At 42.9% G+C, this 16,807-nt stretch overlaps 1 protein-coding gene across 4 annotated transcripts in view; it reads left to right on the top strand.

Annotated features, from left to right (window-relative positions):
• The window catches only part of LOC126175965 (pericentriolar material 1 protein-like), a 405,228-nt gene that overhangs the window by 273,172 nt on the left and 115,249 nt on the right, over positions 1-16,807 (top strand). For all 4 annotated transcript variants that reach the window (XM_049923056.1, XM_049923053.1, XM_049923054.1 and 1 more), the window contains 2 exons: positions 4,400-4,462; positions 12,618-12,752. In XM_049923056.1, the coding sequence (XP_049779013.1) occupies positions 4,400-4,462; positions 12,618-12,752 (198 nt within the window). The remainder of the gene's footprint in view (positions 1-4,399; positions 4,463-12,617; positions 12,753-16,807) is intronic.

The following is a 16,807-nucleotide window of genomic DNA, read 5'->3' as shown; positions in this document are numbered from 1 at the left end:
TTCTGCCTGCATGCAAGTTATTATCATTGGCTCATATGAGACAGACCTGATGAGTGCTGCCTCTTAGAGTGCATTGATCCAAGACACACTGGCACCACCCCTGGCCTTATACTTTGGGGTGTGATAAACTACAGCCCTCATTCATGTATGGTGTTTCTGGAGCAGACACTAACCAGCTCTTGGTCATGCAGAATGTTGTTAGAAGTGTTCCTTTGCCATTATTTCAACAGGAAGGTGATGTGTTATTCCAACAGGATAGTCCTCACCCACACACCACCTGTGAAACTCAACATGCTCTGCAAGATGTGCAGCAACTTTACTGACCAGCATGATCTTCAGACTTGTCTCCAATTGACCACGTGTGGGATATGATGGGATGAGAAGTGACACTTGCAACTCAACTACATGAATGGGCTGAGCATGTGTCGCATAATGTATCTCAGGACAGTATTCACATTCTGTATAAGAGTCGAGGGACATGAAAGGGAAGCAGTGGTTGGGAAGGGAGTAAGACAGGGTTGTAGCCTCTCCCCGGTGTTATTCAATCTGTATATTGAGCAAGCAGTAAAGGAAACAAAAGAAAAATTCGGGGTAGGTATTAAAATCCATGGAGAAGAAATAAAAACTTTGAGGTTTGTCAATGACATTGTAATTCTGTCAGAGACAGCAAAGGACTTGGAAGAGCAGTTGAACGGAATGGATGGTGTCTTGAAGGGTGGGTATAAGATGAACATCAACAAAAACAAAACGAGAATAATGGAATGTAGTCAAATTAAGTCGGGTGATGTTGAGGGTATTAGATTAGGAAATGAGACACTTAAAGTAGTAAAGGAGTTTTGCTATTTGGGGAGCAAAATAACTGATGATGGTCGAAGTAGAGAGGATATAAAATGTAGAATGGCAATGGCAAGGAAAGCGTTTCTGAAGAAGATAAATTTGTTAACATCGAGTATAGATTTAAGTGTCAGGAAGTCATTTCTGAAAGTATTTGTATGGAGTGTAGCCATGTATGGAAGTGAAACATGGACGGTAAATAGTTTGGACAAGAAGAGAATAGAAGCTTTCGAAATGTGGTGCTACAGAAGAATGCTGAAGTTTAGATGGGTAGATCACATAACTAATGAGGAAGTATTGAATAGGATTGTGGAGAAGAGAAGTTTGTGGCACAACTTGACCAGAAGAAGGGATCGGTTGGTAGGACATGTTCTGAGGCATCAAGGGATCACCAATTTAGTATTGGAGGGCAGCGTGGAGGGTAAAAATCGTAGGGGGAGACCCAGAGATGAATACACTAAGCAGATTCAGAAGGATGTAGGTTGCAGTAGGTACTGGGAGATGAAGAAGCTTGCACAGGATAGAGTAGCATGGAGAGCTGCATCAAACCAGTCTCAGGACTGAAGACCACAACAACAACATGATCGACTAGTCAGTGCTTGCATTGCCACGTGTGACAGCTACACCATATACTAATATGGGTGTTTCAGCATGGGTTGATACCTAGTGCCTGAGAACCACTTGTACTACTGATCTGCAAATGTAATCGTTTCATGTACTCCACCTGCACTGTTGCAACAATAAATCTTCAGTCAATTGGAAATCTTCAAAATGGAACCCCCCTCCCCAGCATGTATATGGCTTCCTGGAGGCATCATACACAGGTTACTAATGTATCACGTGTGTCATACTGGACATTTCTCATGGAAATTGCCAGCCAGTCAGCTAAACCTATCCCAGTAGTAAGGTATCCTAATTAATGTGCAGACCAGGTCTAAGAGCTCGATTTTGTCCTCTCTATAAATAATCAATATGTGCCCAGAATTTATCTTTGAGTCTGCAGCAAATACTTCCTAACTGATCAAAACTGAATATTGGTCTGGGACCTGAAACCAGAACTTTGTGTTTGCAGGCAGGATTTGTACTCATGCATGAGTCCCAGCCACTCCGTTGTACTGTCAGAAATGAAACTTTTGGGGGTGGGTCATGAGTTATACCTGGACAGCACAGTCGGTGATAATATTCCTTGCAAAAGGCAACATTTTGGATTCAAAGCCTGGTCTGGCATACAGTTTCAAACTGCCAGGATGTTTAAATCAGTATGTGATCAGTTTCATTTGCCTTGACTATTGCTGCCACATGCTTCAGACTTGGACACAGCAGTGTCATTTACAGGATAGCTCGAAGGTCGTGTGGGAATCTTGTCATTGGGTTTAGCAGCAGGTAGCATCACTCTCATCTTCCATTTTGGACACACTGGTGTACATTGGGAACTTATTAAGTATGACACATAGGTAACTGGCCATGTTTTCTTGTTGCACAGTTCCATTCTTGCATGTTCATCTGCTGTGGGACCACATGGGCTAGGCATCATCTTGTGGCAAGTGATTGGCTTTCCATTACAATGAAGGTCAGTCTCCACTAGTGTATGCGTATATGCAGTGCAGTAAATTAATTTTTTTATTGAAACTTCCTGGTAGATTAAAACTGTGTGCTGAACTGAGACTCGAACTCGGGACCTTTGCCTTTCGTGGCCAAGTGCTCTACCATGTGAGCTACCCAAGCCCAACTCACAACCTGTCCTCACAGCTTTACTTCTGCCAGTACCTCATCTCATACCTTCTGAACTTCACAGAAGCTCTCCTGCAAACCTTGCAGAACTAGCACTTCTGGAAGAAAGGCTATTCCAGAGACATGGCTTAGCCACAGTCTTGATCCAGCACACAGTTTTAATCTGCCAGGAATTTTCATATCAGTGCACACATTGCTGCAGAGTGAAAATTTCATTCTAGAAACATCCCCCAGGCTGTGGTTAATCCATGTCTATGCAATATCCTTTCTTCCAGGAGGGCTAGTTCTGCGAGGTTGCAGGAGAACTTCTGTGAAGTTTGAAAAGTAGAAAACGAGGTACTGGTGGAAGTAAAGCTGTGAGAACAGGTCATGAATCATGCTTGGATAGCTCAGATGGTGGAGCACTCGCCCATGAAAGGCAAAGGTCCCAAGTTCGATTCTTGGTCTGGCACACAGTTTTAATCTGCCAGGAAGTTTCATATCAGTGCACACTCCACTGCAGAGTGAAAATTTCATTATGAAATTTTTTATTGTTAATGATTTTGTTTAGTCACAGGATTCTATTTGTGCTGTTCCTCTTGCATTCCCATTTCCCACCTGATAACCCATTTGGACCTGTTGTGGGAACCTCAGAGTGCTCTGCTCTTTTCAGTTTTATACTTACAGAATTTGAAGATCAGTGCTCAAAAAGATATAGGTGTTCATTTTTTCCACACTCCATTTGAGAGTGGAATAATAGACAATTATTGCGAAGGTGGTTCAGTGCACCCTTTGCCAGGCACTTAAGCGTATTTGCAGAGTATCCATTTTGATTTAGATACTAAAGCAGCAAATGATTTTTTTTCCTAAACAGTGTAATAATGTGGAGACTTGTTCAGTATGTGATACAGACTTTCAGAGATGCAGAATTTGGTGTATTCTTTTGCATGTGTGTACATTTTTTGTTTTTATAAATATCCTTAAGGCTGAATAGCAGAACTGACTTGGCACAACCAGTGTTGAATCAAGACAGCATTGGCATCCACATTCTGAAAGTCTTGACATGTTACTGCTGAGTCACTAATGTGGGTTAACAATTTTCTTATTATGAAGCGACACAAAACATGGGATGACATCTATTTACTTCCCTAAAGAGTGGTTTTTCCATGCTGTGTGAATGGAGCTAAAAAAAGTCAACTGTGATGTATAATATTAAAGTCTTGGTTTAATATGTTGGTCAGATAATTATTCAAAAATGTACATGTATAACATTTGTTAGTTAATGAAATAAATTATATTTGACATTAGCTTCACATTTTATACAGATATAAAATAATAAGTTTTAAAAATGAGTACATTTTGCTGAACACAGACTCTGCACTTTTAATCAGTGATGTGTGTACCGTACGTACTTAAACTGGCCCTGACAGACAACTTGATACCAAACTCTGTGAACCACTGAATTTTCTTAATATGATTTGCATGAGAACCATACATTCTTGTATTAAAATAGTAATATAATAATAAATAAAATGCACTAGATAAATATCTTATTGATTCATACTAACACAAGACTGGATGTATGCCTGCATCTGTAGCTATGTTTTTATCTCTTCTTGGTCATACTGAACTGATGTAACATGTACCATTTTTCACAGCCCTGAAAGAAAGAACACTTAACCTTCAATTTTTCATTTGATGTAGACTTGTTGATATTTCCAAGGAATATTTACACCTGCTTTAAACAGATTTAATAGTTAATTTTTATACATGTTTTGAATGTATAATAATCAGATATAATTATTGACTCACTGTAACATCATTATTGTCCTTGTGTCTGATTTAATTTCCCCAGGAAGCAACTGAACCTGCCAGCACTGAAAATAATGCAGAGAGTTTTCCTTCAGCAATCGATCAGGTATGTGCCAAACAATATTTAAATATAATACCTTCACACACCAGACTGGCCAAAATCTGTGGCTGCAGTTTCCAGCACTTCTCAAATTATAGTCTCTGTTATCAACAACTCAAAATAATAATAATAATAGTAATAAAGTTACACTTTGAATTTTGAACAATTTTCAAGTGTACGTGTTGGTTGTTGATGATTTTTGCTTCATAAATGGAAATACTTGGAACTAGAAACTGTGGTCTGGAATGATATCATGGGATACTGCTGACAGCAATTCATCTGATAGTCTCATTACTACTTTGTGAAAGAAAAACATTGTTTTCTGACACCAGGTTTCACCTAGTTCTTTCTGTTTGTTTCCACGTTCATCCACAAGTCAACAGTACATTTCACAAGAACATGGTATAGTTAAATTTAAATAGTATTTCAACATACACATGCGACACATCATTTATAGGTTGGAGGCATGGTGATCAAACTGATTGTGTTCCTATATTGCCCAATAGCAATGCGCGGGAACTGTCTTTGTAGAAATTATTGTATTGTGTACTTTTGACATTGTTTCAGACATTCCTGATAAAGCATACCAGCCCTTTTCTCTTAATGGTCTGCTTTGATTTTGATCTTTAACAAAAACAGTCTAATATTAGCTTGTTATAAGAATGATCATAGCTTGCTATAAGGTGTGGCCATAGAAGTAAAAAGACTGAGGGGGTGTTGGTGGAATAGAGGGCTGTGTAGTGTTGGCATGGGAATAGGGAAGGGTCTAGGTGGGTAAGGACAATGACTGTTGAAGGTTGAGGCCAGGAGGGTTACGGGAATGTAGGATGTATTGTAGTGAGAGTTCCCACCTGTGGAATGCAGAAAAGCTGGTGTTGATGGGAAGGATCCAGATGGCACTGGCTGTCAAGTAGTCATTTCAATGAAGAACGTTGTATTGGGCAACATGCTCAGCAACAGGATGGTCAACTGTTTCTGGGCCAGAGTTTGTCGGTGCCCATTCGTGCAGACAGCCAGCTTGTTTGTTGTTATGCCCACGTTGAATGCACTACAGTGGTTGGAGCTTAGCTTGCATATGACATGACTGATTTCACAGGTAACCCTGCCTTTCGTAGGATAGGTGATATTTGTGACCGGACTGGAGTATGTGGTGGTGGGAAGATGTATAGGACAGGTCTTGCATCTAGGTCTATTACAGGGATGTGAGTCATGAGGCAAGGGGTTGGGAGCAGGGGTTGTGCAGGGATGGATGGGAATATTGCGTAGGCCCAGTGGACAATGGAATACCTCTGTGGGAGTTGTAGGAAAGATAGTGGGTAGGACATTTCTTATTTCAGGGCACAACAGGAGGTAATCGAAACTCTGGTGGAGAATGTAATTCAATTGCTCCAGTGTTGGGTGGTACAGAATCATGAGGGGGAATGCTCCTCTTTGGTTGTATGGTGGGACTTTAGGTGGTGGGGGGTGACTGGAAAGATAAGGCATGGGAGTTCTGTTTTTGTACTAGGTTGGGAGGATAATTACAGTCTGTGAAGGCTTCAGTGAGACCCTTGGTATATTTTGAGAGGGACTGCTTGTCACTACAGATGTGACAGCCAAGGGTGGCTAGGCTTTGTTGAAGGGGAGATATTGCCGATGATTGGTAGATTAGGTATGGACAAAGGTACTAAGGTAGCTATCTATGAGGTTGAGGTCAACATCAATGAAGGTGGCTTGTTGGATGAGTAGGACCAAGTGAAGCAAAAGGGGGAGAAGGTGTTCAGGTTCTGGAGGAATGTGGAATGGGTGTCCTCACCCTCGATCCAGATCACAAAGATGTCATAAGTGAATCTGAACCAGGAAAGGGGTCTGGGATTCTGGGTGTTTAGGAAGGATTCTTCTAAATGATCCATGAATAGTTTGGCATAGGATGGTGCCGTGTAGGTGCCCATTTCTGGACCCCAGATTTGTTTGTAAGTAATGCCTTCAAAGGAGAAGTTATTGTGAGTGAGGATATAATTGGTCATGCTAACTAGGAAGGAAATTGTTGGTTTGGGATCCATCAGGTGTTGGGGAAGGTGGTGTACAATAGCATTAAGGTCACAGGCATTAGGGATGTTAGTGTAAAGGGAGGTGGCAGCAATAGTAACAAGCAGGGCACCATATGGTAAAGGAACAGGAACAGTGGAGAGTCGTTGGAGGAATTGGTTGGTATTTTTTGTGTGGGAGTGTGGTTGCAGGTAATAGGCTGAAGGTGTTAGTCTATGAGATTATAAGGTTGGGATCAGTTTTTAGGTGGTGGAGTGTGGTTCTTTCTGCAGATGTAAGATTAATATGCATGTGGGGGAGGGGGGGGGGGGGGGGTTGGGGAATGATGGTGAGGCAAGGTTCGAGGTTAAGAAATTCTGAAAAGTTGACAGGGTGATTTGGGGGCAGTGGTATGTATGATGTTTGGACAGAGGAGTGAACTGAGTCAGGCAGGATACAACACTAGTCTTTGGTTGAGTCTGATTGGTAAGGTTGGTGGTGAAAAGGTGTTTCCACTGTAGGGACTGGTAGAAGAAGAGAAGGTCTTTAAAAAGTTTGGAGTTCGTTGTAGAGGTGGTGGATAGTGGTAGCCCAAGGCGAGAGTAGGAAGTGAACAGGGTGGAGAGTGTTTTGAGGTGGCATTGTGCATGTTGCTCTAATTCCTGAAGGGCAAGAGTTTCAATGTGTGTTATTAGATCCATTTTTAGGATTGCATAGCAGGAGAATTTTACAGATGGAGAGAAGGTATTGCAAGAAGGTTTGCATCTGATTGATTTGGTTTTGCAGCACTATGTTGGTGATCGTTAAGAATTGGCAAATCTGAACAGATGGAGGTCATTGTGGAAGGAAGACGGCAGTCGGAGATGGGTAATCTGATGGTAAGGCCATTTGGGGGATTCCGTGAGCCAAGCAACAACACAGGAACAGTGTGTGGGACTGGCTTCTGGCTCTGGATAAGGGAATTACTCTGCACTGACACAGATGGAAGGAGCAAGGATCCATCTGTAAAAATACATAAATAACGTAGAATTATGTCTGAAAAAATTGCAGATGAACCAAGGAGGAAACAAGATGAAATCTGAGGGAATAGGCCGATAGTGAAAGACAAAAACCAACTGAAATTGGTCGGAAGACACATTGAGACCTGCAACTCAGCATCTCCACTATGTTGTGAGTAGAAACGTTAAGCAAAGGGACTCTCTAACACACACACCCCTCCCCTCCCCCCCCCCCCCCCCTCCAGTTCAGCAACACCCTCGATGCCACCCATGAAACACTGTTGAGCATATTACAAATGTACTGTCAGAAATTTCAGCACCAAATCAGCCTGGTGGCTGTTCTAGCACATGAGGGTTAGGCAGCTGCTTCGACACCTCTTTGGTGCAATTTGTCTACCTTCAGGCACTAGAGCAGCAGTGAGGCTGAATTACTGTCAGAGTTCCTGACACATACATTTGTAATGCACTCAGTAATGTTTGGTGGATAGCACTGAGGGTGTTGCCAAACATGGGGGTCTTAGGACACCCTTTACTGTTTTATTCACAAATGTTAATGTTGCACTCCCACATGATCAGCACACAGGAGGGCAGAAAACATTAAGAGTTGAAAAAGCATAAGTACCCTTTGAGGTTTTGTATCACATTCAGATTTCACTGAATGGTTTTGAACATTCCCTAGTGGTTCTGTCCGGTAAACAAGAGCAAAAATTGTGGCCCTACTGCACTCCAGTGCAATCTTATTCAGTGGAGATGTAGCCCCACAATCACCTTAGAGAAAGATTGAAATGTCTGATGGTGTCAGTAATGTCAAAGGTTGTCAAGGACATCTTCCTGTTGCTCATCACAATGTGAACTGCTATTTTCTGCCACGAGATGTGTGGGAATTGACACTCTAAGGGAATGGATGGTTTCATTGATGTTCTTCATGCCACCCTTTGAGGTCTTTTCATGTCAGTTCTGCGTGACAATGTGTCTCAGATGTTTTCCTCAGACACCTGTGAGAAAACTGCATGATTTCAACACTGGGAGTCACAGTTCTGATCATCACAGAGATGTCAGAAGAAGGGGTGAAGTGTGCATAAGAGGGGCTGTGACAACCTTCTCATCCTGTGATACATTCACAATGGTGTTAGGGAGAATTGTGGTGAAATTTGATGCCAATGTGACATCATCAACCCACTTTACTGTTCACATGAGCTATTGAGCTATGGCCTTTATTTGCATGTGATGACACTTCACTGTTTGAAGCTTTGCCAAGTCAAAGGGTGATGTCACAGGGCCCACACTTTTGCACCATTGCAGAGGGAAGCTGTAGGCACCTTTGAGCCAAATTTGAAACTTATACATTGCAATGGGAGACAATTGGGGTGATGTCACAGGGTCCCACACTTTTGCACCATTGCAAAGGGAAGCTGTAGGCACCTTTGAGCCAAATTTGAAACTTATACATTGCAATGGGAGACAATTGGGGTTTTTTAAAAAGTTATCCTTTAACTTTGTTGTGCGGTGTATGTGTGTAGGACATCTTTCCTTTCCTATTTAGAGGTAATGTGTTTACAGTCCCATGACAACAGTGTCATGCCAATCAGGAGTGCAGTGCAGGCACCTTGTAATGTTAAAGTCATCTATGACAATGAGTGTACAACATTGTGTACAAAGGTATCTAAAATCTACCAGCTCCAGCAGCCCATGATGGGACCTGCAGGCAGCGACCAAAGTGGTCTCACTATCAGAAGTGTTAACTGCTGATACATTGCAGTGGCAAATATAGTCTGTTGTGCTGACATTTATGTCTAGTGTGAGATGCTTCTCTGTCACTTCTGCCTCAAAGAGGAATTGCTAGAATTCTCTGACTTTTATGCAAATACCACTGGTATTCTACATGCAGAATGTGATTCCACAATATCACTCAGCCATTTTGGGCTTCAATGGTTTTCCCAGTGGCAGTGAAGGTACCTGACATTATTGCAGTGACAGTTTCCTGTGGCATGTTCATGAGCTTGGTAACTGACATGAGAAGTCACCGGGTGGAAGATTCGGATGGGCAGTGCTATGCTGCCACAGTCACCAACAGGAGCATTATTTTGCTCTTACTAGGAGATTGATAGCATCAACACTGTGTGAAAGCTGTCAATGTGTGTTAGCTGTCAATGTGTGTTTCAAAAGCTGTAAATTTCAGGAGGCTGTGATAATAACTTCACGTGCGCCACTCAGTTTCCTGGCTGCTTCTGGCAGCATCTAAAGTAGCCTGATAGCAGGCTGTGCTGGTTGACTTCACCAGCACAGCGTAGTTCAGGCCTGTTCAGGCTTTTGCTGCACTGCCGCCACCAATCTGTGTTAGCATTTGCCCCTTCTTTTTAACTTCAGCACACTTTTATACCTCATATGCTGCAAGCTCACCATTTACTTCCTCCTGCAGAGTACATACATAGGTAAAACTCACTTTTAGTGAGGAGACACGCACTGCTGCTGTGTCCACCTACACACTTCGCCCACTTCTAAGGTATGTGGCAGTGCTTGCCTACATGATGAGGACTTGGCACTGGAGCTATGTAGGAGACTGTGTTTGCTACTTAGTTACTCAGTTGTCACAGATATGGTGACCTGAAACAATATCCTCTTTGTGTCATTGGTGTCAGCAACAAGTACATAGCAATGTCACCTCCCTCACCATTCGGGATCTCATTTACATGACATTGCATGCACTGAAGTCCATCACCTGAATGTTCTTCTTGAGCTCACTAGCTTCAGAACTGGAAGTTCCAAGGTCTTCTGAAAATTGTCATTAAGGATGTGTTGTCCTGGCTGCCAAACATACAAAGCATCATCTCCTTTTCTTATAAGATATCCATCAGTTTCTTGTAGTATTCGGGATACAAAAGAGGCATTTCGTAGGGCTCCATGCCTGTGGTTCTTACCATGAAATTTTCATCGACTGTTGTAGTCACAGGATCATACAGCTTTTTGTGCACACTTTTTAAATCTGTGATGGCCATAAGCTGTGCGAGTCCTAGGTGGTGCCAGTCCTTTAGGTGGTGGTCCATCCGTCGCCGCCCATTGCTTGTAGTGGTAGGTGTGGTGACTTAAATTCACAGGGTACTTATCTTTCAGTCTCCTTTTAAGTTCAGGATTATTTTTAATAGTGTTATCAGTGTGGCAAATTTACTTCTATAGATAGTGAGCATTATTAAAATCAAGCTTCTTTTTTCCCCTATTCCTAAGTATGATACATGGTTTACAGTGGCGTCCCTCCATTACAGAAGAAGATGCCATTAAATGAATGCGATTATTTCCATACAGGGCCATGAAAAAAATTTTAAACCTAGAAATCTGTTAAATGTTTTATTGTGATTGCTGACTTAATGAATTGTTCTGTGTATTCCACATTAGTATCGTAAGTACTATACTGAAGCTGGCAGAGATAATGAGGGAGAGGGGAAAGAGACAGATATTTGCAAAGGAAAGAATTGTAATCAGGGTGTAACTTGTTTATCAGTGATGGGTAGAGAAGTTTTTCAGTATTAATCACTTAGTTTTCATTCTACAGAATTTCTGTTTATTGTAGTGTCATTGTGAGGCAACTGCTTTCCCCACAGGAGAATGAAACCTTCACATTAAGTGTCATTTTTATTATTGACTGTTTTTATTTATCAAGTTTAGAAACCTTTTTAGTATTACGTATTGCATCAAATGAAGGCATGCAATTCAGTATTTCTGACTCAACAATATTTTGTTGCCTGTATCTATAATATTTGTATTAAGTCTTCGTGAACTGTAAAATAGCAGTACATTTCATTGCAATGGTAAAAATGTAAGGAAAAGATAGATTGCTGCTTACCGTAAAGATGACACATTAAGTTGCAGACAGGCACAGTTAAAAGACACTTCACATTAGTTTTCAGCCACAGCTTTCACCAGAAAAATAAAGAGAAACATACATTATTCATTCATACAAGAAAGCACATCTCATGCACATATGACCACCAACTCCAACAGATTGGACCAGAAAGTAATTGTCATGTAGAACAAAAGCAGCAATCGGGAGAGGGTGGTGGGAGGAGGGCAGAGAGCACTGCTGGAAGATTGTGCAGGGGCTAGATTGCCAGCAGGCACAGCGTTGGGAGGCTGTGAGGCAGGGAGATGGAGAAAAACAGAGCGAAAAAGGAGAGGAGCAGGGAAAGTTGGGTAGGTGTGTTGGCAGAGGACAGTATACAAAAAGGATAGGAGACGAGAACAGGCTGGAGGTGATGGACGGAGGGGGTGGAAACTGCTGGGTGGAGGGTGTGGGGACAGTATGTTACTGTAAGTTGAGGCTGGGATAATTTGTGAGCAGAAAATGTGTTGTAAGGATAGCTCCCATCTGTGCAGGTCAGAAAAGCTGGTGGTGGAGGGAAGGATCCAGATGGCTGTTTCACTATTCGAGCCATCTGGATCCTTCCCTCCACCACCAGCTTTTCTGAACTGCACAGATGGGCATTATCCTTACAACACATTCTCGGCCCCCAGAATTATCCCAATCTCAACCTATGGTAACATATTGTTCCCTCACCCTCCACCCAGCAGTTCTGAACCCCTCTGTCCGTCACCTCCTGCCTATTCTCATCTCCCGCTCTCTTTGTGTGCTACCTCTGACACCTCACCTGCCCATCTTTCTCTGCTGCTCTCCTTTTTTGCTCCAATTTTCCCATACCTCCCAGCCTGACAGCATCCCGATGCTGCGCTTCTTGGGAGTCTAAAGCCTGCACACTCTGCCAGATGGTTCTCCTCTCTCCCCCTCTCATACAATGCTCTCCCTTCCCCTTTCCTGCCCCCTTCAGATTGCTCCTTCATTCAATCTCACAGTTGCATTCTGGCCCAAGCTGCCAGAGTTGGCAGTCGTGTGTGTGTGTGTGTGAGCTGTGCTTAACTGTGTAAATGAATGATATATGTCTCTCTTTTTCTGATGAAGGCTGTGGCTGGAAGCTAATGTTTAAGTGTCTTTTAATTGCGCCTGTTTGCAATTTAACATGTTTTCTTTACAGTGAGTAGTAGTCTATTTTTTCCTTACATTGTTGAAACTCCAACTGGAGTTTCCGTTGTTTCATCGTAGTGATATTCATTTGTTGTGTCTATCTGTCTCACATATCACACAACGATCATAGTATTAATATTTACAGGGCCATGGAGAAACTGTGGCACCAGACGACTGCAATCGTGATTTGGCAGAAGCTGACCAGTCATGCCCTGATGACTGTGTTGATGTCCAGCCCCATATATCTGATTCTGCCGTACCGACTGAATGCAGTAATGAAGTAAGAAAATATTACTAACATTAAACTTGTTGCACCTGTAATCAACAAAAACATTTAAACAGTGGAAACTAACTCTGTTATCATTGCAGTTATTTGAGACACACAAGGAAGCTAAAAATCGTTTTGTCTACCATAGGCTTTTTTAATTACTGTAGCAAGTCAAACATTTATTTCAACATTTATTTGGGATTGCTAACTAGTCATAACTCACATCCATTTTTAAATACAGATTATATCAGTGACATATTTCAAACAAATATGTGTTATAAGGGAGTAGAAATTTGTTCCTACTTACTAGTCATATTATCTTAGGTAAACGTACAGTAACAACTAATATAACTACAAGCACAAAAACACACATAGTTAATATTAGGTCCAAGGATTATTTTACAATGATATCTCTCATTCTCACCACCCCTCTTCCCTTTTCTCCTTTTCTATCCATTCCTTGACCACCTCCACTTTCCTTTCTTTTCACCCACTACCTGCTGCTTCTGTTTCACACTACTCTGCTACCACCTCCTCCCCTTGTGCATCCTTCCCTATCCCTCCCCAAACCCATTGGTTGCTCTCAGTAACTGATAATCGCCGGCCGCGGTGGCCATGCAGTTCTAGCGCTGCAGTCCGGAACTGCGGGACTGCTACGGTCGCAGGTTCGAATCCTGCCTCGGGCATGGATGTGTGTGATGTCCATAGGTTAGTTAGGTTTAAGTAATTCTAAGTTCTAGGGGACTGATGACCTAAGATGTTAAGTCCCATAGTGCTCAGAGCCATTTGAACCATTTAACTGATAATCAGTAATTAATGTTACCATGGTCATTTAGCATCTCTGTGGAGAGGGTTGTGATTCTTCTGGAATATCCGGAAAACCTGGAATTCCCAGGCAATTTCCTTATACATGGGAAAATCAGGGAAATCTCAGAGAATTTCAGGAATTTCATACAATGTCAGGGAATTCTTTGATTTTAACCTTTGTTGTAATTTGATTTTATTCAGTTTTATAAATCACTAATTTTAAAATACTTGAGAAGGAAAGTTGCTACTCACCATATAGTGGAGATGCTGAGTTGTGATAGGCTCAGCAAAAGGATTCACACAATTATAGCTTTCCACCATTACAGCCTTTGTCAGCAATAGACACACATACACACACACACACATACATACACACACGCACACATACACACACGCACATTCACCCTCACGCAAACGCAACTTGCACACACGTCTTCAGTCTCGGACAACTGAAACCACACTGCAAGCAGCAGCTGTGGGAGTGGCGACTGGTTGGGGCTAAGGAGGAGGCTGGGGCAGGGAGGGGGAGGTATAGTATGGTGGGGGTGGCAGACAGTGAAGTGCTGCAGTTTAGATGGAGGGCAGGAGAGAAGGTGGGGTGGGGGTAAGAAGCGTAAAAGGAGATAAATAAAACGAAATTAAAAGACAAGGTGTGGCGATGAAATGACGACTGTATAGTGCTGGAATGGGAACAGGGAGGGAGCTGGATGGGTGAGAACAGTGACTAACGAAAGTTGAGGCCAGGAGCGTTACAGGAATGTAGGATGTATTGCAGGGAAAGTTCCTACCTGCACAATTCAGAAAAGCTGGTGTTGGTGGGAAGGATCTGTACGACATAAGCTGTGAAGCAGTCACTGAGATGAGGGATATCATGTTTGGCAATGTGTTCAGAAACAGGGTGGTCCACTTGTTTTTCTGGCCACAGTTCATCGGTGGCCATTCATGCGGGCAGACAGCTTGTTGGTTGTCATGCCTACATAGAATGCAGCACAGTTGTTGCAGCTTAGCTGGTTTCACAGGTAGCCCTGCTTTTGATGGGATAGGTGGTGATATAGTGAGCGGACTGGAGTAGGTGGTGATAGGAGGATGTATTGGACAGGTCTATTATAGGGGTATGAGCCATGAGGTAAAGGATTGGGAGCAGGAGTTGTGTAAGGATGGATGAGTATATTGTGTAGGTTCAGTGGATGGTGGAATACCACTGCAGGAGGGGTGGGACGGATAGTGGGCAGGACATTTCTCATTTCAGGGCACGACGAGAGGTAATCGAAACCCTGGCGAGAATGTAATTCAGTTGCTCCAGTCCTGGATGGTACTGAGTTACGAGGAGAATGCTCCTGTGTTGCCGGACTGTGTGACTTTGTGAGGTGGTGGGAGACTGGAAGGATAAGGCATAGGAGATTTGTTTTTGTACAAGGTTGAGAAGATAATTATGGTCAGTGAAGGCTTCAGTGAGACCCTCAGTATATTTTGAGAGGGACTGCCCATAACTACAAATGCGACAACCACTGGTGGCTAGGCTGTACAGAAGGGACTTCTTTGTATGGAATGGGTGGCAGCTCTCGAAGTGGAGGTATTTCTGGTGGTTAGTAGGTTTGATATGAACGGAGGTACTGATGTAGCCATCTCTGAGGTGGAGGTCAATATCTTGGAAGGTGGCTTCTTGGGTTGAATAGGACCAGGTGAAGCAAATGGAGGAGAAGTTGTTGAGGTTCTGGAGGAATGTGGATAGGGTGTCCTCACCCTCAGTCCAGGTAGTAAAGATGTCATCAGTGAATCTGAACCAGGTGAGGGGTATAGGATTCTGGGTTTTTAGGAAGGATCCCTCTTGATGGCCCATGAATCGGTTGGCGTAGGATGGTGCCATGCAGGTGCCCACAGCCTTACCCCAGATTTGCATGGAGGTAATGCCTTCAAAGGAGAAGTAATTGTAGGTGACAATATAGTTGGTCATGGTGACTAGGAAGGAAGTTGTTGGTTTGGAGTTCATAGGGCATGTGGAAAGGTAGTGTTCAAAAGCAGTAAGGCCATCGGAATTAGGAATGTTTGTATACAGGGTGGTGGCATCAATAGTGACGAGCAGGGCACTGTGTCGTAAAGGGATAGGAACTGTGGAGAGTCGGTGGAGGAAATGGTTGGTATCTTTTATATAGGAGGATAGGTTCTGGGTAATAGGTTGAAGGTGTTGGTCTACAAGAGCAGAGATTCTCTCAGTTGGGGCACAGTAAATGCCCACAATGGGTCACAGTGGGTGGTTGGGTTTAAGAACTTTAGGAAGCATGTAGGAGGTGGGAGTGCAAGGGGTAAGTAGGGAGATGTACTCTGGGGAGAGGTTCTGGGATATGGGCATAAGGATTTGAGTAGTGACTGGAGATCTTGCTGGATTACTTGAATGGGGTCACTGTGGCAAGGTTTGTAGGTGGAAGTACCTGACAGCTGATGGAGTCCTTCTACCAGGTAATCCTTGCAGTTCAAAACATCGGTGGTGGAGCCTTTGTCTGCAAGTAGGATTATAAGGAAGGGTTCTTTCTGCAGATGTAAGGCTAGTTTCCATGTTGAGGGATTTGGTGGAGAATGATGGTAAGGCAAGGTTCGAGGTTAAGAAATTCTGGAATGTTAACATGGGGTGGTTTGGAGGCAGTGGGGGTTGATCACGGTTGGATAGAGGAGTGAACTGAGTTGGGCAAGGTTCAATTTTGGTCTTTGGTTGAGTCTGATTGGTCGGGTTGGTGGCAAAAAAGTGTTTCCACTGAAGAGACTGGGAGAAGGAGAGAAGGTCTTTAACAAGTCCTGCATGACTGAATTTGGGAGTGGGGCAAAAGGTGAGACCTTTGGAAAGGACTGATATTTCTGTGGGTTAAGCCTTTTAGAGGAAAGGTTCATGACTGTGTTGTGAGTCTGTTTAGGTTCTGGGTTCCGTGTGCCGGTGGGAGGGAATTTTGGAAGGTGGGGTAAGTGTAGTAGGTCTGCAAGACAGGGTTTGTCAGCTATGAGCGGATGTGGGGAGGTTTGGAGTATGTTGTAGAGGTGGTGGACAGTGGTACTCCAAGGTGGGAATAGGACAAATGTTGATGGTGTTGAGACAGCAACCAGCCACAAATGTATTTAAGTTCCTTTATTTAAAGGGTAAGGTTACCAGTTTCCAATCATTACGATTCATTGTCAGATGGCTTTCATACTTTCATTACGACATGTGCTGTGTTTTTTACTGATTAGTTATCCTAAAATATAAATGATACATAATTAAAAGCACATCACGA

Source organism: Schistocerca cancellata, chromosome 3 (genome assembly GCF_023864275.1).
Source record: "Schistocerca cancellata isolate TAMUIC-IGC-003103 chromosome 3, iqSchCanc2.1, whole genome shotgun sequence".
In the NCBI taxonomy this organism is placed as follows: domain Eukaryota; kingdom Metazoa; phylum Arthropoda; class Insecta; order Orthoptera; family Acrididae; genus Schistocerca; species Schistocerca cancellata.
Note: the sequence above shows the minus strand (reverse complement) of the source record. Positions and strands in the feature narration are given on the sequence as shown.